This window comes from Athene cunicularia (assembly GCF_003259725.1).
Source record: "Athene cunicularia isolate RWA chromosome 24 unlocalized genomic scaffold, athCun1 chr24_part1, whole genome shotgun sequence".
NCBI classification, from domain to species: domain Eukaryota; kingdom Metazoa; phylum Chordata; class Aves; order Strigiformes; family Strigidae; genus Athene; species Athene cunicularia.
This window is the reverse complement of record NW_020799132.1, coordinates 1,591,421-1,605,557: the sequence shown is the minus strand read 5'-3', so window position 1 is coordinate 1,605,557 and position 14,137 is coordinate 1,591,421. Positions and strand designations below refer to the sequence as shown.

The 14,137-nt window shown below is 42.4% G+C and overlaps 1 protein-coding gene across 4 annotated transcripts in view; it reads left to right on the top strand.

The window, feature by feature from the left end:
- ARHGAP32 (Rho GTPase activating protein 32) overlaps positions 1-14,137 on the top strand; it is a 209,296-nt gene that overhangs the window by 64,613 nt on the left and 130,546 nt on the right. For 2 of the 4 annotated variants that reach the window (XM_026863752.1, XM_026863749.1), the window contains exons 3-5: positions 6,251-6,342; positions 7,434-7,475; positions 7,851-7,935. In XM_026863752.1, coding sequence (XP_026719553.1) covers positions 6,251-6,342; positions 7,434-7,475; positions 7,851-7,935 — 219 coding nt within the window. Of the gene's footprint in view, positions 1-6,250; positions 6,347-7,433; positions 7,476-7,850; positions 7,936-14,137 lie in introns of those variants that run through there. The other 2 variants (XM_026863753.1, XM_026863750.1) reach the window with 2 other exon arrangements.

Below are 14,137 nucleotides of genomic sequence, written 5' to 3'. Positions count from 1 at the left end.
AAAAATGATACACATTAAAGTATCTTCTTTATTGAATGCAGATTTCTTAGACGTTGATTAAGAATGTGCATAGACAGTATTCAGAGTTTCCTTACTGGAAGGAAGCACTTGTCATTTTTCCACTGGCTTTCTCTATCACATTTCTCATTTACCATGAGATTTTAAAGGCATCCCTGGCTGGGTGACTTGTTTCCTCACATTCCACAATCCCCGACCTGAGAGCTAAAATAAAAAGTACTGCCTCTAATTACTCCAGCCGTTCTGGCCTTGAGCTATGCCTTCCCACAAGCCAGTCCTACAGCTGTCCTTTGGCACATCAGAAAGGATGTTTCTTTTATCCATGCAACAGGGATCGAGGTATTTATGCTGGGTAGGAAGCTAAGTGATGACTATAATTTAAAAAAATATTTAAATTTAAAATTTAAAAGGTTCAGGTATTTCTCATCAGAAAAAACACCTTTTTGCCTTTCTGTTGGATCTCAAAGCTGTTTCTTTGCAGACAGCGGCTTGGGTTGCTGTAATCAGAGTATCCTAGACCTTGCACTCTCAAAGGTACGATTTTATCTGATGCTTTGCTCCCGTCTGAGGAGTGAGGGTGCGTAGCCAGCTTCTGCAAATCGAGATGGGTACACAGGGCTCTTGGGTATGCGAACAGGAGCTTGTACTTGGTTTGCAGCTTTGCATACCCTCTGGGTGGTTATTAAATGTGCCAGTGCTGCGCTCTGCTGATCAGACCATGAATAGCACGGATATTAATTCTTAAGATGGTCAGCTGGGAAATGTGGAGTTGGAGTGGAGTTATTTTTTACTTCTTCGGTAAAGCTGCTGTAATACAATGAGCAGATATTTTTCTTTAAGCTGAGATTGTTGGACCTGGGTATATAAACCAGATGCAATTACATCTTAATTTTAAATGCGTCCAGGTATCTTAAGCAGGTCTGAAAAACGTAGCGGAAATGTGTTAACAGTCATACAAACATCCTGTATGAAAATACTTAGGAAACTCATTTGCATCCGCTAAATGAATCAGTGGCAGGCGGTAACATAAAGAACTTGGGAAATACTTGCACTTCCATCATTTTGCTGCTGTACCTCTGTCATTTTTGGATGAATGTTGCATCTTTATTAATTCCCATCCATTTCTTCCATTCAGGAAAGTTGACCCAGTTAGAGCCTTCCTGTGCTCAGGTGCATTTTAATAGTTTTAGAGATAGCACTTGGACAAAAAAATGCTGCAGAATGGGGACCTTTGATTTGGAGTTATTTGTAGTCACTCAGAAATGGTGACTTTCAATTTAGTGAAAGCATTTTTTTCCCTTTGCTTTATTGTGAAGAACCAGGATAGTTGTTACAAGACATAAAGTAAGAGCAGAGTGTGCTTCCTTTCCCTAGAGAATGTTAGTGGCTGTGGAGTATGAAGCTGAGATGAACCATATTTCTTCTTTCATTGTCCTTCAGGCTGACTCTTAGCAGTAATTGGTAAAACCAAGATGGTGCTAATGGAGCCATTGCGTTTCACCTCGTAGTGATCAGGGGATTTTTGTAGGACAGTTTCTGTCTAACATTGCAAATTAACTTCTGCTAAGAAATTGATGCTGAGCCAGCTTTGTGTAGCTGGTTTGTACCCAAGAGTTGGAATAGCTGTTGATGTCCTTGTGCATAAACACCCACTTCAGATACTGACTCGTGGAGAGTGGCCACTTCGGTTCATCCTCTCGCTTAAGTTACGTAGACAACTCCTCACCACTGAGTAATGTCCTTTACTGAAACACTTCTGTTTCCTGCTGTTCTTCTTCAGTGAAGAAATAAAACTCTAAGAAAGCTATTTGGTTTTTTAGGCTCGGGGGGTTTTGTGATGGTGTTTTTGGTTTTTTCCCCCTTTTTTTTTTTTTTTTTTTTCCCTTCCCCTCCAAGAAAGTCAAGGGGAAATGAAGATGATGTAAAGAAAAGACTGTCATGGAAACCAACTAGCATTTTGAATCAGCTCTGCCATTTTTAGAAACAAGGCCATGTGCTGAAAGAATCCAGAGCAATCTGGTCCCTCCAAAGTGGTTTTGGTGAGGGACTGATTTGGATTAGAAGTAAATTTTTGCCTTCAGAAATCCCACTTGGATTCATAGCCCGGGTAGCTGCTGACCTGTCAAGTCTTGCATTGTGTCCGTTCCTGTATAGGGTACCTCCTCAGGGGCATTTCAGTAGTATTGTGGAAAACCAGTTTGCCAATTACGGGATTACTGGAGTTTAGTGGGATTCCATGTTTTCTTTTCTTCTTGTGCATCCCAGTGTCTGTGGCAGGAGGAGAAGAGCTGTGGGTTTTGCATTGTTTCGATATTCTCCCCTTTTGAGGATACCGAGGTGGAAACTTTATCACATCATGTTCACTGGACTATTTTCTTCAATTTTACGTGTATTTTCAGATTGTGTTAGGTTTCTGGATGTGAGAGAGACAGGTTGTCATGTTTTCTGATAAATGCAATGAGACTTTTTAGGAGAAAATCCTTTCATATTGTGCAGTGGAATTGTTAGATATAAATTATTTATGACTAAGGTTTTGTGTGCTGGAGAGCACAAAGCTGAAGTTTTCCAAACCATGTCTATAAATACAAAGACCAAGAATTTCAAACTTAGATGCTTAAAGCGAGATACCCTGATTTTGAGAGCTCTCAGATTCCCAGGGAGTTTAGCAGCAACACTTGAAAATTGCCCCAAGTGATGTAGGTGCTTCAGGGGTCCTCCTGATACCCGCCAAGCAAATGGCTGGGATGATGTAGAAACGGAAGGAGTATCCATGGGGTGTGTGTGGGGGGGGTGTAGGACAGACAGACAGGCCTTCTCCCAGAATAGCTTAGAGCAGACATTTTAGTGGGATCTATCAGCCTTGCAGTTGATGTAGGTACCTGTTACAAAACACTGAAGTTCTCAAATATTGTCCCAGCTGCTGCTAATATAAATGTAGTCTTTAGAGGGCTTTTGGTAGGAGGCTGCTAGGTCAGGGGAGACTGGTGAAGTGGTGTTGTGTTGCTCAAGAACCTTCCACTGAAATGTGAGAGGACTGAGAGTCCTGATAAAGTCAGTCGGCTGCGTTCTGGATCGAGTCCTAATTTCCTTCCCAAGTTTCGGACCAAAGCAGATTGATGCAGCCGTGACATTAAGCTGTGAAAATGGAACTGCATAATTTGCATAAACAGATTTGCTATGCAATTACTAGGTTTCCACAGAACAGCGATGCATAGAAAATAGGGAAGTGAGGAGCAACTGCTGATGCTAGCTAGCTAATTTTCAGATGTAAATAATCCAACTGTTTCCAAATGATTTTTAAAATTAAATTACTGTGACACAAAGCACAAAAGATGACAAATCTCATTTGGTTTGTTTTCTTTGTATCTTGAGAGGAGGGTAATCTAGGGTGACATTTTGCATGCCAGGTTTTGGATCAAAACAGGTATGAACTAGTGGTGAACAAAGTGTGCTTTTATGTGGCTGTGTATCTTTGGTTTAAATGGAAAGTCGTTGCAGTTTATTTTGGAGTAACGTGGTTTCTAAAATGGCAATAAGTTCCTTTTTTTGCTTATCCATCTATTCACCAATTTTTTTCTGGTGTTAGTACTTCAGACTAAAGATTTTAACTTGCACAGGATCACCATTCCGCACTTTTCCTCCACTGTAGAGATTTATGAGAGATTGTTATTCTGCTGCAGAGTCCAGAGAGCTCAGATCTAATTGGAAAAGCAACCGAAGTTAATTACTGTAGTGCATCTCATTGTAGTCCATTTAAATGGATAGATGCTGTTGGAAATGGGACAGGCAGATATCTCCTTCCAGCATGATTTGGACATAACTCAACTGGGAAGAAGAGGATAATACAACTTTTTCAAAGAGAGATGCTGGCATTTAAGTCTCCTGGAGGTGTGAGTTTTGCCTACGCTGCTTTGAGTCAGATCCAGGGTAGTCTCTACCCACTGCTGCAAACTGGCTTGAAGCCCACGTTTTTCTGTCAGATTTGTTTATCCATTTTTATATCCCACCAGCTTCTACTGCTGATGGAGAAGAAAAATTATTTTTCTTCCTACAGAAATTCTGTTCCTTAGAAAATTAAGGCAAGCACATCCAGCTTTACCTAAAAGCAGCTTCCAGGAATGGCACATTGATTACTGTAGTTAGTTACTTCTCTTATGTAAAAGACCTGTAAGGTTTATTAAATCGGTGATCCTCTTAATGTTAAAATTCATGATGAGACTCTCAAGCGTCCTATTGCACACTAAAGTAATTGTGTACTTAGTAAGAGTCAGTCAGCCAAGGATAGGTTTGTTTAAGGGTCTAAATATTGTCCTTGTTTTTCTTCGGTGCGTGCGTGTGCATGTTCTGTGCAGCTGTGGGGTAACGGCATTAATGCTCTGCCTGAGTTCAGGGCTGTGAAAGGCACAACTGGGAGAGTGAGTGTCCTGGCTTCAGATTTATTCAGTAACGTTGGAAGGGGGGAGCTCACTCATAGTAGCTGCAGCATCCCTTTTCCAAGGGCAGTGCTGGAAATCACAGGAATTTGTCTGGGAGCAGAGAACGTGCTCTCCTCAAGCCCCCCCAGCCGCGGTGATGCTGGTTGGGTGGATGTGGCTGTGTGTGTCTGCAGCTGAGCCAGGCTCATCCCGCGTTCCCTGTACCAAGGCAGAAATAGCTACTCCTGCAGCACGGCTGCTTTTGTCCTAATCTCATTGTCTGAAGTGGGTGAACCGGACCCAAAGTCCCTGCTCATCTCTGGTGACTGTAAAAGTAGCCTTGGGTAGATAACAGAGTTGTAGCCACGTACCTCATGTACCTCTGGAGTTGAATGAGGTGAATCACTCCTCTAGCTCTGTTGCTGTTGGTTAATGAATACAGGCATGGTGAATGATTTTGACCTGTTAACTGCAGCTCTTCTCTGTGTGGTGAAGCATACGTAAATCTGACCCACGTCAAGCCAAAGAGAGCTTCGGGGAGGAGGAGAGAATAAGAAAGATTCCCCCATTGTTCATCCCGTCTGTGGGCTGCTAGCTTGAATTGTAATTGTCTAAAGTTTTGGGGGCGAGGACCAAGTTGTTTCCATATTTTAAGCTGCAGCGTACAACTGTGTTCTGTTAGATGTAACAGCTTCTGGGCTGATCATCTCTGTTCAGAGATCTTTTGGTGGACCAGCCTTAGGAGCATTGGTACCGATCTGGATCGGGGAAGTCATCTGTTTACTCCTGTCATTAGAAAATGGATTTGATGCAATACTTTTTTGTTCCAGGCCTGTAAGAGAAGGAATATCGAAGTGCCTTTCTTCCTCTTGCTTGAACATTCACCATTTTGGACACTATTAATGTTTTGGAGTGCATTGTATAGAGCGGAAAAAATCTCATTCAGCTGATCTCACTAATCAGCTCATCCCTAATGAGCTATCTCTGGCCAATATCAGGGACCACGTTTTTCCTCCTTCAGCTCTGTGAAGCCTGTGTTTGATCACTGCTCTCTTCATAAAAGCCTCACCTAAAACCCCTCATTCCTCCGGAGCTTAGGGCCTGGTACAGCACAGCAGGAGAAACACGTGGTATGGAGTGTTTCAGAGTCTCCTGTGATGGTGAATGCCATCCCAGCAGAGCTCACGGCGTATGAAAAAACAGCTGGAGGGAAGGACAGGTTGGGAAAGCACGACAGAACAAATGAAAAGAGGGAGTTTGGAGTTGCAGCCTCACTAAAATAAATGTGTTTTAGTGATTAATGAATTGTAATATGTTCATGCACTTACAGCAACAGCTTCAAACATCTCTTTTAAAAGCTTGCCTCCCACATACAAGCAGCTCTGTCATTAACTTGATTTTTCCACTGTGTGATCTATCCAGCCTCTTCCAGTGCCTCTGCCTCAATCTAAGTGCACAGATGTTTGGAAAATCAGGTACTCAATGAGGAGTCTAAGTATGGACTTTAGGAATGTATGGTAGACTCGTAGCTCTGAAAATCTCCTCTCTGGGAACTAGAAGTAGTAATGAATACTGAATCTCACAGTTGTTACTAAGAATTAGCAAGGCTCTGCAACGTGGTTCAGGAAGAGATAGATGATTTTGTATTCCTGGGGTTAAGTTTTCCTTGTTAAAAAGGCAGAAGTACAACTTCTAGCACAGATGAGATTTCAGCTGTGTTTGTACGTATCTATAAAAATACTTGGGCTGCTGCTCAGCCCTGGTAGTCAGAGCATGCAGTCAGATTTTAACTTCCTTGCTTTTTCTTTTTTTTGCAGGCAAGAGGTGCAGATATCCCTGACATTCCAGGGGAGTTGCCGCTCCGGACCTGTGGCAGCACAGCAAGTATGAAAGTGAAGAATGTGAAAAAGTGAGTCGTGTTCTTTGATTTTCCTGTCTCTGCTGGGCTTCTAGTTTTGATATCCTGGGTTTGAGCTATTATGCTGCAATACAGCACGAGCATTTGGCAACAGTTTTGATAGTGTCTTCATTAGAGCAACCAAAATCTGTGTGAAACAAAGTAAATTACAGCTAATGCATTCTAAAACTGTGGACGTGAGAAGTTTTGTCGGCACTCTCACCTCTTTTCTGGCCATAGAAGCAAAGCTTTGTTAGAGTTTTGAACCTCACTGTTACTGTATTTTTAAATTTTTGTGATTTCTTCCTGAAACTGATTAATTAAAAACAGGACCAGAAAACATATCTAGTAAAAAAAACCCTAATGAGAAGCCCAGGCAATGTATAAATGAGATAATTTTCCCTGTCTCCTTATGCTCTGGGAAGCTAAACCAGGACAAGTGGGTGGCCTAGATAGATTTATTTGATATTTTTTTCTCTCTTGATTTAGTTGCATTCTGCCCTGTACTGCTTCATTTGAATGGGTTTTGCATGATTTTTTTCTTTTTTAGGGGCATTTTTCCTTCTCTGATCTCCTGGATTTTATTTTTCTGTGGGCTTAGACTATCTTTCTCTCTCTTCTTTCTCTCCCAGAGAATTTAAACCAACTTATTATGCTTACAGCTGAGGTTTCAAACCTCTAACCTGCGAAGGGGATCAAAAGTAATCAATATTACTTGACTTGTCTTTGCTAAGAATGCTGACTTGAGGACCAGAAGTCCCCAGTATCGATTGATCTGTGCGTTCGGATCACCGCTCTGTAGTGCTCTGATGCTGTAAGGGAAATGGCTCTTTGTTCTAGTGCTGAGCAGCCAGATGCTGCATCTCACTTCCCACTTATATTCCCGTGGGAAGAGAGAGCTAGATAATGACAATCTCATTGGCTCACCACCAGAAATATCTATAGGAGTCTATAATAGCTTCAGCAGAAGCAAGAGCATGTTGCAGAGCCAGAGGATCTCCCCGTCAGCCATCATTGTAACTGGAGACACTTGGGAATAATTATGCCTCACTTTTGAATTTTAAAAAGGCAAAGGATAAATAGCGTTTGTTCTGCACCCTCAGATACATCAACCCGGGACTGATGGGCTGTGATGCCTTTCACAGGTAAAGTTCTACTTTCCTATGTGTCTCGTGTAAGGCTGTTTATGTGCACTGCAGAAATGCTTTTGTAAAGGTAGAGCAGCTTGTCCCTGTACCGTTTCTTAAAGATGTGGGCTTTGGTGTTGATGAAATGCCACACAATTCTTTTACGGATGCAATGATAAAAGCTACTTTGCAATTTAGTTTGTCTTTCTCACTCAGTTGCTTTCTCCACTGTTTTGGTGCATCACATCAACAAATCCCGCTGTTCCCTTGGCTTTAGGATGAGACAGGCGATATTATTTGATAGCAGTAACTGCATTTTATAACAGTACTTGATGCTGAGCATTGTTTCAGTGATTTGTATCTATCTTATGGTGTGCTTTTGATGTGCTTCAGGTTATCCTTTACAAAGGGTCATTTCCCGAAGATGGCTGAATGTGCACATTTCCACTATGAAAACGTGGACTTTGGCAACATACAGGTGAGTTTCAGATTTTTTAATGTACAAAACATCGTTGTGTTTGGCTGCCCACTGACCTGGTGGGGGAGGTGGTAGAGGGACCTCCACCAAGGGTGGTTTAGTTTCTTGGAAAATGTTTGGTGATAAGAAGGCAGTAGGGTCTCTTTATTAGGAACTGCTTCCGTGTACTGGGCCAGAATCTGTGCTCAGCCATGTGGCCACCCCTTTGAGGCTGGAGATGACTTTACTTCCACTGGGTTTGACTGATGTCACTGTTTTAAGATTGCATCAAACATTCATTACTGAGTCATCTGTAATAACTGCATGCATGTTTTTTAGCTTGTGTATGCATCTTTAAACAATTGTGTGAACGTATTTATGTAAATATAAATAATTCAAATTTATCCATTCTCTGCACGTTATCTTAGCTCTGCATTGTGCATTGCAGCAGCTGTGTCATCAGAATACAAGAAATTGCTAGTCAGCCTGAGATGCATTTCTGGAAGTGTGCAGGCTTCACTCCTTTGTGATCCATCCCTCAGAAATACAGGCAGAAGCATTTTTCATTGAGCAGTGCTGGGGAGGGCTGAGAACCAAGAATCACTGCTAGTTTCTCATAAACAGGGCACATCTTGTTCAGCACTTAGAGAAGCAGGAATGCCTCCAGCATCTGCCAGCCTTGTAGCCAAAAAGAGGTTACAACCTTTTCATTTGTAAAACATTTCCTGTAATACAGAGTGAATTATTTACAGCCTTTCATGGTTCCGTACTTGACAGTTTTGCAAGCAGAATTATGCATCTGTTTTTTCTGTCTCTGTAAAATTCCAACTGAGGAGGAGTTTGCGTCCTATTCAGGGCTTGTATCTCCTATTATTCACACTTAGTTGGCTCTAAGTAGGTCCATTCTGCTGAGCATGGGATGTATGTGCATTGGCAGATGCACTTGCACCCAAAGGCAGAGCAAGTTAAACCAAAACGTGGGATCTACGTCCCTAATTTTTGTCTCCTCACAATTTTCTGATTCGACACCACTAATTTTTCAGTCATTTTGGATGGGAGTTTTATGTTGGAGTAGGTGTTGAGCAGGTTTCTCTGTACGCACAGATGTGTTTTGCATCCTCAGAGCTTTTCTTTCCGTTGTTCAGAGATACTCAGCACAATGTGCAGGCTAGAGAGAGATTACCACCTGTGCATGGCGCGAGCCTTTGAAACATTTTGAAGACAAATAATGTAATTGTTTTGTGGGCTTAATCATTTCCTGGGATGTTTTAAGGATGGCAGGGCATACTTTAGGGTTGATACGCAGAGATTTTTGTGTTCGTGAGAGGGAGAAGTTAAAATCAAATAATATATTCTTCACAGATTTTCTTCGTGGTGTTCTGCCAACAAACCTGGAGCATGTTCTGCTTTCCATGAGCAGGACCTGGTGCTGCCTGGCACTGATTTTTGTGGTGCTGTTGTTGCACCTCCAGCTTTCCCTGCTCCTGCTCAGTTGTGCCCTCCAGCATAGCAGAACACCCACTGCTGTAACCAGAGGAGTGGTCTGGGTGAAAAACAGTAACCAGGCAAGGATACGGCCCAGGAGAAAAAAGTAGTGTTGGCTGTTGAGCTGTGTCAGGCCCCTGAGCTGTCTCCTCTCATGTGTGGGTGTTGCGAAGCCGGGAGGAGAGCGGGGGGCACTGTCCTAAAAGTGTGATTTGTGTGTGGTGAGGGGGTCAGTTCTCTGCTCCCACCACTTAACTATTTCTGTACCTAAAGCAAAATGTGTTTAAATAAGGTGAATCAGGCCCAAAGTACCAGCTCTGTGCCTCGTGTCCCTTTTTTCTAAGCAAGATTCTGATAGATCTCCATGCTGCAATGACTTTTTTACACGGATAAAAATATCTTAGGAGCAGAGCTTTTCTCCTGAAATACAAAAGGGTAGGGCATTACAGTATTTCCTTAGTAAAAGGCCAGTATTAATGGTAAAATAAATGACAGCTATTAATACAACAGCAGTATTAGTTTACAGACTTAAAAATAGGTTCATATAGGGCTCATGCATTTTAATTGAGTGGCATTCACTGGTGGCTCCTTTGTGATAACAAGGTAGACTAGAGAATAGCAGTAGGCTGAAGTGACTTGTAAATGACAGCTTGGCACCTAATAGCGAATTACCAAGTTGCATCTGAGGGGTAGTGGGTGTAAACTGCTTTCAAAATCTATTCACTGTTAAAAATTTGCATAGCAGAAATGCAGTATTATCTGGCTGTGTCAGGAATTGTGTAATGCTGTCTATTAACAGCCTGGCCAAATTTCAGATTGTTTTGTAACGTTTATGTCACTTATAATATGGTCCCATGGTGCAATTGGTATTAATATCTTGGCATTTCACCTCATGAGATCGTTTTAAATTAACTTTCTGAGATGTATAAAAAAGGATTTGTTCTCTTCTTATCCTTAGCACCATGCTAACAAAACTAGGGGCATTTTGGGATGAAAAATTTATTCAGAAATGTTCTGCTATCCTGCTTTCAACAGTAATGTATTTTAACCTTATCTGCATGTGGCCAGCAGGACACATGTTGCATCAGCAGGAAATTGCTGGTTTACCAGGCAAAGGTAGTTGATGTCAAAGCTGTAGTTATAGGATAGGCTTTACAGATTGCATCAGTGCCAGAAATTCACTGGTATTTTACTGAAAAACCTTACATTTATTACTGCATTTATTTTTTAAGGCTACGTCATTGATTTTTAATTTTACAGTGAGAAGCCAGGTTCTGCATAATAGATTTATTTTAGTCTAATATTGCAGAAATGTTTAGGAGTCTTGTTAGCAGGAGCAGTGGTTCAGCCTGGCTGTGGTCAGTCTCCCAAAGGAGATGTTGTTAGGCTGTGGCTGGACTGTGATTCCTCAGCATGGGTTGGGTTGGTTCTGCTGGCTTCCTTCCCTCCTAAGCTCTGCTGCCTTGCCACGGTTCTCACCTAACATCTGCCTGTGATGCCTCTCCTCTCTCTAGAACGTCAAAGCTCAGTTCATTAATGCAAAAAAAGCAAACGTTGGTTACACACATATTGGTGTTCAGTTAAGCACTGAAGTATGGAGTAGAAATCCTTGGCATCTCTTCCAGGTTTTAGGTCAAGGCAAAAGGGCTCACCATGTATTTAGCTTCAGAAGTGCCTGAATCATCCCAGTGTCACTTCACATCAGTTCACAATCAGTTTCTAAGGCAGCTTATTAAATTTCAGCATGATTTCAGGGTCTGCTAGATGGGAAAGCTCCCCGCTTAGGGGCTTGGGTTGTCCCAGCCCCGCGTGGTGTACTGCAGATCGCTGAACTAGCACAGGAAGAGTTGGTGCGTACACACTAAACTGTGCAGCATCTTCCAGACACTCGTTGAAGGTCAGTTCATGAGCATGGTGCTCAGCCCAGGCTAATTTGATTGCATGTTCCAGGTTTTGGATTTTAGCTGTAGAGCTGCTCAAGGTAACTCCTTCACACGCAATTTGAGTATCTCAGCGGAGCAGCTGTGTCGCACAGTCTCGCTGCCTTTTGAGCTTTCAGGCTTGTTAATATTTAGGAATTGAACTGTTTCAACAAAACCTCTGTATCGCTAAGTTGTACAAAGGTAAAATGATTCTCCCTCTAACATGGTGCAAATGTGGTTTTACTTCGTGCAGTGTGCCATTAATATAAACAGGAGGAATAGTGATTAGCTATTCCATAAATACCTTTACTTCTTGCCAGAAATACGTTGTTCTTCGCTTGAAAGAATTATGAAATTATCTGTAGTTCAGTAGGTTTTAGTAATGGAATATGGAGAGCTGATCAGCTCTGCACTTCCCAGATAACATTCTTTGCTCCCTGAAAAACCCGTTGGTGAAGGGCAAAGTGCTGTAACGTGCCTTCGCATCACTTGAGCAGTCTTGATCTGACACAGACTCGCCCCCCACAAACAGCAGGGTCTCTGTCTCTCTGTGTCTGCGTTCGTGTGGCTGCCTTCTAAAAATAACCCCTTGTCAGAACAGGATTGGATTACGGTGCATGGAAGATCCTCTCCTTATCTGTTAAGCTTTGGCATCGCAAGCGGCAGGAGCGTGTTATCAGCGGTAAAGGAAGTATTTGGACCAGAATCACTTCCGCCCGCGGAGGCATCAGCTGCCAGGAATTCCTGTGAGGAGCCCGACAGCATTGTTTGCTGTGCGAATGCTTCTGGCAAGCAGCAGCCTTCCAGCCAAGGTGATGGGCTGTCCGTCAGTGGTGGCTGCGGTCTGTGCCTGTGTTGTATTTCCCTGATGTGTCTTAAGAGTTAGAAGCACTGTGAAGAAAGAGCAGTTCCCTTCTTCCTGTGCCTTTTGTCAGCAAAGCCTATTGAGAAGATATTTTTCGGGGTCGTCTTCTTTTGGTTTGCCTTTTTTCTTTTATTCAATAATATTCCAGGGAAGGGGGGGAGTGTGCTTGTGGATATGTGTCTTAATTATACAGTCAGGTTTTTTTCCTGAGATGGTTTGCAAAGCAAACAAAAATGGTAAAGCCTGACCAGTTAACGGGGGTAGTTTAAGATGTTTCTGCCACAACTAAAATGAATCCTCTACACAGATCACCTAGGAACAACAGGAATGGAGGAGTCCTCCCTGATCTGTGTCTGTGTGAAGTCAGGCAGCTTAGCTCAAATCTCCTTCCATCAGTGATTTTAAACTAAGCCTGCTCGCTGCCTTCAGTGTAGGAGGACTTGTTCCTTCCCTCAGCTCTTCTGTGGGCATGATAATTTTCAGTATCTTGGCAGTCATGAGCAGCTACAGGCTGTAATGTCCTCATTTATTTCACTCATTTGCAAAGCGTTTAAAAAGAAAAAAATATTTATTTTAAAAAGCGAAACATGAAACAGCAGTCCCCCCACCCCAACCCCTTTTAAAAGATGGAAATTTTGCTGTTTATTGGTGCCGTGAAAGACAATTTTGCTGGGTTTCATTTTGTCTTTACGAACATACGAGTGGTTATGACATGCAGAATTGTATCGCATATGAAGTGATGCTCCTCTTTAGCCTTTCATCTCTGGAGGCTGTTAATCCTCCCAAAGTGACTTGGCCATATTCTGATACGTTATTTCCCCTTCTTTAGACTAAGGCCTTTCCCTCCCGTTCCCCGTCTTTTCCATATGGTTTCTTTACTGTTGCCTTCTAAAGTGGTAGGGAGAGATGTTGCAAGGGCTGCTTTAAGGACGTGGGTATATAAAAACAACTATGTTCATAGTGTAGGTGGAAACTGCTTCTATTAACTTAATAATTCCAGCCACAACTCCCTGAAAATTGGCACGGTCTCCTGCCAAGATCAACAGATTTTTAAAATCTGGAGTCTCTAGGCCAAGCTTCTTGATGCCAAAAAAGTTAGGAAAATATTCGAGTAAGTTCACCTCAGTTTTTGGATTCTTCTGTTTCCCTGTCTTGCATCCAACTTGCCACTAACTCTTCAGAAAAATTCTTCACTGGAACAAGATCACACCTGTGAAATTCCAGCTTGCTTGGTTTTCTTCCAGTGAAACAGGGAGAAATCCATCACAGGTTTTAGAGTGGAAGGATAACTTTGAGTATGGAGAGTATCTCTCCATGAAACTTTACTGTTGCTGCTCGCACATTTACTACTTGTTTCACAGTTGTTGCTTGCTGTGGGGAAAGCTAACAGCCTTCTTAGTGACCCAGCTTTAATGGGCAGGATTCGTGTAAATTGTCTACCAGTTATTAAAACCTGCTCAGAAAACTGGCGGGATATCATTTCAAGGCTAAGCCAGTCCTTCTGCTGACCCCGTGGTCATCATTTTGCAGAAGGATTTTGCGATCCCCTGGAGGGAAGGAGGAGGATTGCTTATGTGGGGTGGGGGTGTGTGGTGCGTGTGCTTAGAGGAGCTTGTTGGTAAGGGAGAGCTGTCTGTCTGTCTGTCAGTTGGAGGAGCGGGCACGCTCGTGTTGGGAGGTGTAACACTGAAATGTATGGGCACAGCCAGCTTCAGCCTGCTTTGGGCTTGTGCTGATGTTCCCTTGTGGCTTTTGCTGCTAATTCATTTTTAAAGAGCGTTATACACTTTGCTCTCACCTTTCTCCCTTTATCAGTTACTGAAATGGATAATTTAGAAATGTTTGTTTATTTTTTATAAAGGTAATTTGCCTGACATTACTCAGCTGGCTGGTTATTGATTTGCCTATCGTAGGGAGGAAAGTTGGGGTTATTTTCCTGTTGGTATTTATC